This window comes from Mus caroli, unplaced genomic scaffold (genome assembly GCF_978045245.1).
Source record: "Mus caroli unplaced genomic scaffold, Mus_caroli_1 scaffold_1, whole genome shotgun sequence".
Classification (NCBI taxonomy): Eukaryota; Metazoa; Chordata; class Mammalia; order Rodentia; family Muridae; genus Mus; species Mus caroli.
Genome location: NW_028227256.1, coordinates 148,093,020 through 148,102,631, shown reverse-complemented (window position 1 = coordinate 148,102,631; position 9,612 = coordinate 148,093,020). Strand labels below are relative to the sequence as shown.

The 9,612-nt window shown below is 38.2% G+C and overlaps 1 protein-coding gene across 3 annotated transcripts in view; it reads left to right on the top strand.

Moving 5' to 3' along the window:
- The window catches only part of Hmcn1 (hemicentin 1), a 435,732-nt gene that overhangs the window by 300,404 nt on the left and 125,716 nt on the right, over positions 1–9,612 (top strand). For all 3 annotated transcript variants that reach the window (XM_029475879.2, XM_021160385.3, XM_029475883.2), the window contains 4 exons: positions 472–647; positions 3,001–3,097; positions 6,842–6,964; positions 7,850–8,011. In XM_029475879.2, coding sequence (XP_029331739.1) covers positions 472–647; positions 3,001–3,097; positions 6,842–6,964; positions 7,850–8,011 — 558 coding nt within the window. The remainder of the gene's footprint in view (positions 1–471; positions 648–3,000; positions 3,098–6,841; positions 6,965–7,849; positions 8,012–9,612) is intronic.

Genomic DNA, 9,612 nt, shown 5'->3' with positions numbered 1-9,612 from the left:
GTGGGGGCTTGATAGTCAACCTCTACAGCCTTGTCCTCTGAAAGATGTTACCTCAAATGTAAAACTTACTTTTTTGTGCAAATGACTCAGATAAGTACTGAAATCCTATTTTTAAATTCATCGTTGTTTCCCAAATATTTCGTGGGTAATTAGCTATTTTGGAAGCCCCAAGAAGAAACATGTAGTTCTGTGTGGTTCTTAGATGTAACTGGTGAAAACTTTGAACTGCAAACGCTCTTTAAAATGAAAACAATTAGTGAGTAGAGTCTTTGGTCCACATGAATGTATTAATCAGTAATTTCACACTGCCTCTAAATAAAACGAAGCCCATAGTGTATACAAGAATGATTGTGGCATTCCATTTTTAAAACAACAGTGTTCTTCTGTGTGTCTCTTATAACTGGGTCATTAATAGACATTCATAGTATGCTGGCCTGACTTATCCTGAGGAAACGCTCATCTTTCATTTAGCTCCACCCAATATTATGGGAGAAGAACAGAATGTCTCCGTCCTCATTAGCCAAGCTGTGGAGTTGTTTTGTCAAAGTGATGCTGTTCCTCCCCCTACTCTGATGTGGTTAAAGGATGGCCGCCCTCTGCTGAAGAGACCAGGTCTCAGTATCTCTGAAAATGGAAGTGTGCTTAAGGTAAGGCTACAGATTCATTTCCAGTTCCCAAGCACATTGTTTCAGTGTTACATCTGTTAAACACACTGACTGTTTATAAATGTTCTAGTGTCTAATATGATTCTAGTAACTCTATTTATTGGCTCTGGTGGTTGTTTTACATTTTATGATTAAAAGAATTTAAATATTTAGTCATCCATCCATACTTTAGCCAGAAGCCACCTAAAAAAAAAACACAAATGTTATAATTGTACTTTAAGAATTGTCCTTACGTATACGCATTCAAACCATTAGTAATAGCCTACTTTAGGTGCTCTGGATAAGGCTACAAAAATTAAGACACATCTCATATCTTCAGGATCTTGCAATCTTACATAAATCCATACAAAGTCACTTCATCCCAGATGTGCAGAACTGCTATAAACTTGGGTTGATGACCAAGTGGGTAATACTGAGTATTTGGAGAGGGACAGCAAAAGGTGAGGCTCTGCTTGCATGGAAGAATGTTTGGAGACAACCTAGTTTTATAGCTCAGAGAAGAACAGAATTTCTGATGAAAGAAAGCAAGTAAGTTAGGTTGTAGGGGATGGAAAACTTCACAAAGTGAATGTTTGAGAGAATGTTGATAAAAAGTTTATCCCAGTCAAATCAAACTGGCATTGGAATAAGAATGAGAAATTAGGCTAAAGGAACCCAAAGATATGGATGTCCATAACCCCAGTGTGTATTTGTAAAATTCTGCTAATAGCACAACTGAGACAGTGAAAGTATAGACAAGCAATATGTTCTCTTGCTAAGAGCCATACATTGGAGTAGAACTTCAAAACCCATGTTACTAGCTACATATAGCTTCCTTATTTAGGAGGGTTGTTACTGACAACCAAGAGTTTTTAGGATGGTATTGAATGTCTGCATGTAGGGAAGGCAGCAGGCTAAAGAGATTTCCCAAGGAAGACAGACACACCATGATAAATAAGACCTCATGTGTGCTAAAGAAAAGGGGTGGGAAGACCTGGGAATTATGAGGCTGTAATAAAAGGAAATGGTGATACAGCAAGGAAAGGTCAGGCCAGACTCACTAAGTGAATAAAGATGGATGAGGTAGCCGAGCTACATAATCAAAAAGCATCGGTACTACTCATGCTCAGAGGGCGAGTCTAGTGTTCTAGAAAGCACCTGGCAAAATCTCAAAGCTTAGATGTGGCTGAATGACAGAGGGAGGCATTTCGATGAACATAAATTCAGTGGGTGTAGATGTTCTTTTCTTTAGGTAATGGGGAATAAATCCTTAGATCCACTGATGTCTCCCATGAACCCATGCCAGACACCTGGGATGTACAAGTCCCATTGGCAGGAGTAGAGAGAAACCCCATACAGTGAGACATTCTACAGGACCCAACCCTAACTAGTTAGTTAATACTATCTTAAGAATATACCCAGCATTTTTCTCACACATAAGACTAAATTAAATAATGGAATTTCACCCCCTTTTCTTTTTTCTTTTGCTGAGAGTACACTAGACACTCCATTAATGTTCATCCCTGCTTTCCAATAGCCAACCTCCTCATTCTAAAACTTCCTGTGAGCTCTACAGTGTGTTGGCTTCCTTTGCCTTGCTGTGAACACATAACTTGACAGAACAACCTAAGTAAAAAAAAAAAAGAAGAAGAAGAAAACAATACTTCTTTGGGCATATCATTTTAAAACATTTCAGCCAACTATAACAGAGAGGGTGTAGTAGATGGCACTGGACTGAACAGCAGAGACTGTGAAGAATCTGAGAGAAATGGAGGCCGCTGGGGCCAGGTCTGACTCTTAAGGGCATCTTTACAGTGGACTGCTTTATCCAGAGACAAAGGCACACCACAACATACTGGTCCCACCCTGGCACTGGGAGCTGGTGAGGACATTTTCAGGAAAGGAGCTTGACCTCAACATTGCGTATCTATTTTATAGTGCAAATCTTATTTAATCCAGCTTCAAGTGTAGGCCAATTTTAAATTCCAACATTGCTCAAAATCCAAGTCCAAAGTCTCTTCTGGACTGAACACAATCTCTTGGTTGAGAGCCTTCCAACAAGTTTTTACATACTTTCAATTTATAATGGCAAGGAATGAACAGCCTAGTTCTAAGAGAGAAGAATGGAGGTATAATAAAAAATAATAATGTGGCATAAAGTCTCATTTTTTTATTATTTGTTTAAAAATTTCACTTCCTGAAATAATGAAAAGATTTTTACATCTGATTCACTTAGAAAATGATATTTTTAAATAAAGAGATATGGAGAGGAACTTTTCTCTTCATTTTGATGGTCAATATAATGTTGAGAGGGAGGGGCTGGTTTCCAAGCATGACTTTGATTTTTTTACTTGAGATTGAAGATGCTCAGGCCGGAGACACTGGTCGTTACACCTGTGAAGCCGCAAATGTTGCTGGAAAAACGGAGAAGAACTACAATGTTAACATCTGGGGTGAGTATAATGAGCGCTTGTCACACCCAGCAGGCAGCTTGTGATTGGCTTTTCCTTACTGCTTCAGTTGTTAAGATGCATCCCTCCACTGCAGTGCTTATATGGAAAGAATCAGTTTCCTCCCGAGCATCCACTCAATGAACTGATCCAAACCTCATAAGAGATGAACGGAGGCCCTGAGCTAAACCTGTTAATCATTTAGACTTCGTTGTGACATGGTTCCTCTCTCTGGCCTAACATACCTGTTAGCGTTTTCAGCCAGGGCTTCTACTGTTGGGCTTTTTCTAGACACCAGTGGTGGTGGTTTGTCAAGTGAGAGTAAATTTTAAAGTCATTCACATATGCAAATTGATTACATAAATTACACTTATGCTGTGTAAAGCAGCAGAGGAGATTGCCATACTAATTAAGAAGCTATTGTCCCTTGAAATGTTTAACACTTGCTACTAAGATAATGCACACTGCCTTGGCTATGACTGTCTACTCATTGTATTAAAATGCTTCCATTTCCAACATTTTACCATGATTTTAAATAGCACTTTGCATCTCTCTTTGTGGCATAAAGTCTCATTTTTAGTTATTTGTTTTAATTTTTTACTTCCTGAAATGATGAAATGAGTTTGACTCACTTAGAAAATGACATTTTAAAATAAAAAGATATGTAGAGAAAGTCTCCTCTCAATTTCGATGGACAAATTAATTTTAAAAGCATACATGTGTGTGGAAATAAGTTGTTAAAAATAATGATCATTTTAATATTACTGCAGTAAATTGGAATAAAAGCTACTGCTCACTCTGTAAAAAGATGAAACTTTTGCCATATAGCAAGTTTATATTAAGTGTATATGAATTATGCATCCTCAATTTGTATTCCTAGCTCTTCCCATTTTTTTTCTTCCTCTTCATTTCACCTTCTTCTTTTTCATTTCTTTCAAATGAGAAAACTATTCCCATATCTCCCAATTTGGACAAGGCACTGAGCTAAAAGTTATAAAAGGTGAAAGGGTGGCTACAGACAGGAAACTAGGACTCGGGGTGGCCTAAAAAGTGAGATAAAGTAAGCCTATGCTACACACTTTCTCTCGAATGTGGACTCCAAAACCAAGACAAACAGAAAACCTAAAAGTAAATGAGAACATTAGGGAGGAGAAGGTGGTGGGGGAAAGGAGTAAAGAAGAGGGGGGAATGGGGTGAAGGTAGATCTGAACAAAAAAATAACGTGCATGTAGTAGAAGTGCCCAGTGAAACCAATTAACAAAACAAGGGAGGTGGAAACAGGAGGCTTTGGAGGTGCATGTGGACCAACACTGTGAAGTTATCCACCGCACAGTCAGAAATGTAAACAAGGTTAGAGACATAGCTCAGTGTATAGAGAGACTAGGATTCCTTAAGGAAATGTGGACAGAAGACTGCTATACAGAACATCTTCCAAGAGTACTGTGTGGACACGGGGACAGAAAAGGGGACCTAAGTGGGAAACTGAGCAGTCAAACAGGCAGGGGGAAAAAAATCTATGAAAAGTGATGCTATGAAAACTAAGGACAGCAATGTCCCCAGAAAAATAAAATAGGTAATGAATAGCTTGTACATAGATGGATGAATAGATTAATGGATAATGTGATATACTGCACAGAAATCACTAGATATAAACTGTAAGATGTCCTTCACTAGTATGTATGTTAATGTCTCTGAAACAAAGAGTTTAACAGTGGAAATCAGAATGCAAAAAAATGCAATAATGAATGACAGGGGAGATGTTTGAGATAGAGGGGATAGGATCAATTGAAAATATGCGTGCGTTCTCTGTTTCCATGTGTAGTGACTAATGAGAAAGAGGAAATTTTCAGGTTCAAAAACTCTTTAAACAGTTAACTTAAATATAAGAGCTATTTTATGTTAGATAGAAAGAAAGACGTAAGGGGTTATGTGACGTGTAATTTAGACCGTAAGCACGAGTAGGCATTGACTGTGGATAAGATAAAGGCAATAATAGACATGAAGAATAGGCCCAATCTGTGAACTCGGCATCACTCACCATGGACAGAAGAAAGAAAGGAAATACATGGTAGAAAGGCAGAGAGGGTGGATTGGCAAATGCTCTTCAATCAATGCATTTCACGCTAAGTGTCAGAGAGCATATCAAAGAGTGTTAAAGAATAACTGGGATGCTCAGATATATGTTTTTTAAAGAAAGCAGCTATACTCTAGATGTGATTAAGAAACTGAATCTAGATGAGCCAAGTCTACATATCTGTGTTCCTTGATCTGCTGGGCTTATGGGTGATGGTGTCTCTCTTAGAGAAGAAGAAGAGCTGCTGTTGTGGACAGGTTGAGATTGGCAGTGCTTCTTGAGAATCATATGTAGCATATGATGTAACAATCAGTTTGCTGTATTATCCAGAGTCCAGATAGAGTCTTCATTAGGCTCGTAACTACGTATATTCATGGAAGCCACAGGAGTAGATAAGGATGAGGTGAAAGTGGAGATTATGAGTTTAGAAAAGTGTCAACCAGTGGTTGTGCCATTTTCTTTTGTATGATCCATTGCCTGTTGGATACTTGATGTCAATAAACACTGTAGAATCCATCTAGAGGAAAGGTATTGCCAAATAAGAGTGAAGAGTCAGGCAATTGAAAATATTGGCAAAAAGAGAGTGTGAAGTTATTGATTATGAAATCTAAGATGCAAAGAGGTCAATAAATAAGAGAAGAATTGAATATGGAGAAATTTGAGACACAAAAGGACTCAGGATTCAATTAGGATGGTGACTTGAGAACTGGAATCATTTGAGAGGAAAAGTAAGAATATGGTACTCTTCAGACCATGGCTGAATTTATGAACACACAGGAGGATTGTATAGTTTCTGATGGAGTAAAGGAAAAACATACAAAAGAACTGAATCAGTGGGTATTTAGACCAGATATTTATTCGTGTGGATATTGCCTTCCTACAGAATGACAGAAGGTCTTGGTGTGAAGAGGCCAAACAAAACAAGTTTTGTGGCCAATTAATGAGTAGATGAATGGCAGATTCACAGATAAATAAATAAATAAATAAATAAATAAATAAATAAATAAATAATTTGAAATTCATGAGTATCAGAAGAATAGAATTGTTTGCCCAGAGGTAGTTGAGTAAGGATGAAACTTCATGGAATGGGTTCTATAACGATTCAACTCCCAGTAATCTGGAAGAATGAATATCTTCCATATGGTAATACTGAAGTGTCCCTTGGGGAGGGGAGAGGTTAGCCAGTCTTCAGACCGAAACTCCTTTGAAAGAAGCTTAACGCTCAAGACTGATTTGAAGTGCTTCAAACCAATGAAGAACAAGATGTACAATCTAGAATAATTGAGTGTTTACCTCTAGGGTGGAATTCTTTACTGTGTTCTTTACAGGACATTATATGCCTATTGTTCTCTAGTTATAGCTAGCATCTAGGATGTCAAAGCTTGTTGAGTAGCAGTGTCTAGACCAACTTCAGATTTGGTTAGTATCAGGACTTTCATACCAATGTTTAAATATCTATAATAAACTATGCTATTCTGAGTACTTCATTTATAGAACTTCTGATAGTAGGAAGTTCTATTATTAGAAATTAATTGCATTCTTTAGAGGTGACATTCAACCTTTAATATTACATCATTTGGGTAGAAGCCCTTTCTACTATGTGTAAAGTTTTAGGGAAGCTACATGACTCAAAAACTGTGAAAAGCAATACTTTCTTTTCTTTTTTCTTTTAGTACCACCTAGTATTTATGGCTCTGATGAGCTTGTGCAACTTACAGCCATTGAAGGGAATCTTATCACTCTCCTATGTGAATCAAGTGGAATCCCACCCCCAGATCTTACCTGGAAGAAGAAAGGTCAGTTTGGATCCCTAAAAGTATTAAATGATAGATAGATAGATAGATAGATAGATAGATAGATAGATAGATAGATAGATAGACAAATAAATAGATGATAGATAGATAGATGATTGATAGAAAGAAAGATTGTTCATCTAACATGTCAATTTGTTAAACAAACAAACAAACAAACAAACAAACAAAAACAGGGGTTGGAGCAGTGGCTCTCAGAGGTTAAGAGTACTGGCCGATCTTTCAGAGGGCCTGGGTTCAATTCCCAGCACCCATATGGCAGCTCACAAGTGTCTGTAATGAAAGCTCCAGGGAATCCAACATCTTTACATTAGCATAAATGCAGGTAAGACAGCAAGGTACATAAAATATAAATAGATGATGATGATGATGATGATAGATAGATAGACAGACAGACAGACAGACAGATAGATAGTGAAAACATTAACAGAAACCTTTCCAGACATTTGCATACTAAATGCTAGATAGCAAATAGCTTTGTAATAACTTCCAACATGTGATATTTCAATATTATCTCAGTGAAGATCATTTTCAAACTGTTCACCAGACAAATCAATTTTCTGCAATGTGTCCTTGCTTTTTAATCAAAAGTATTATAGGACATCTCTAATCATCAAGAGTCTACTATTCAAGGAATTATTGTTTTCTTCACGAATGTTCTTAAATTATTTTCTAAAATAAACATTTATGACAGTTTTACAACATATGTTAGGCTTAAAGTCTGTAGTTGAGCAGATTTTCATTTGCAAATATTTAGGTCTACCTTTTAGGTACTTAAACTAGTAATTAAATAAATAAGTTTCTATCTGGGCATGTATATAAAAGCTGCCCATTTTTGCCTCAGATTCTTCCATTTGGGTTTTCTTGCAGGTTCTCTGGTGTTGGCTGACTCTGAAGGACGTGTTCACATTTTATCTGGTGGCAGACGACTACAAATTTCAATTGCTGAGAAAGCAGATGCAGGACTCTACACATGTGTGGCGTCCAATGTGGCTGGAGTTGCAAAGAAAGAGTATAACCTGCGAGTGTATAGTAAGTTACTGATCTCCTCAACCTCGGGGTGCAGATTTCTTCTAAAGATTTTTATCTTCCTTCTCTATTTCTCTTTAGAGCTGTAAGAGCCATTCCCAGCAATACAGCTATACCTCACATGTGGTATAAATCATGCTGACATAATCAGAGAACAGTCCCTTCCTTTTGGGCCATTATTTATCCATCAATTCAGCTGTTCATCCCCATCGCTCGACCAGTAACAGACACATGGAGGTGGTTGAAGTAGGCTGGGTGGGAGGAGTATGTAGAAAGGGAAGAGAGGGGAATATACTTCATAGTATTTGTTGCTGATGGTGGTGCTTTTGTCTCATTGTTGTTATTGCTTTGTTTGTTTTGATAAGTTCTCGTGTAGCCCAGGCTTGTCTCAAACTTGGTATAAACTTGAATGACCTTTAGCTTTTTATCCTCCTGGCTCCATCTTCCAAATGCTGGGACTGCAGGCATGTGCTAGCACACATGCATGCTAGGCAAGTACTAGCCCCCAACTAAGCTACAGCCTCGGCTTTAGATTATATTTAACATATAGAAAATGTTTTATTTGAAAAGGGTATGTCGACTATAACCTGTGTGACATTTTAGAGTGTTTGAAACCATGCATGATGTCACTTAATCTTTATGGGCTTCTCTACATAAGGGAGAGCTGGTGCTTGTAGCTTGTACACATGGGAATTCAAACTGACACATTTTCATGGGTGAGCAAGGCCATGTGGCTTATTGTGGGAGAACTGTCCCTAGAACGCAGGTTCACTGACACAAACCATTGTTTTTTCCACAAACATGTGAGTCCAAGTTGGCCAAGCTCTACTTTTTAGTTCTCAGCTCCTTATCGATTAGGTAAGGTCAGCTCCATAGAAACAGAACAGACTATGAATGGCATAAACTGGTAGTTTTCTTCCTCCCACAAGGAGACCCCTGATGCTGGAAGTTGGTCTCTGGAGATAGTCATATATGCAGTCCTAGCAAGGCAGAGGGTCCATGATTTTCTACCCCTTCCTTCGTGGTATTGCAGATGGTTGCTGCATCTGTGACATTAAATCCACACTGAACACAAGACAGGGAAAGGGTGTTAATATTTTTCCTTTATATCAGGAGAGCCCAGCCTTCACAGGGCCTCTCTTTAAACATAAAGGGTTGAATTAATTTAAAAAAAAATGCATGTCCATCTCATTAGTATGCACAAGGCTTTTGTCTTTGGTAAGTGATAAATTATGTACATACTAAAGAATTATTTTAAATAAGTTTATTTATGATTTATTATCAGCAAGTGTTTGGTTTGTATACCTGTTTTATGTGCCTATGTATTCAGAGTCACATAGAACTTTATTGGGTGCAAAGGAATCTTGCACAAAATATTAAAAACGAACCGGCACGTTCCCACACTTGTGCAGTCAACTCTCTGCCCGGGTTGCCTGGCTGGCCATGCACTGGCGGGCAATGGCCAACTTGTTTTATCTTATGAAGACTCTCACTCAGTTCTCCAAAATCTCTCCACCCAGCTCGCTAAGTTCCCACTGGCGGGTCACTACCATGCCAACCCTGTGCTTCAAATCCCCCACAACTTTGTGGTGGGCCTCAGGCAA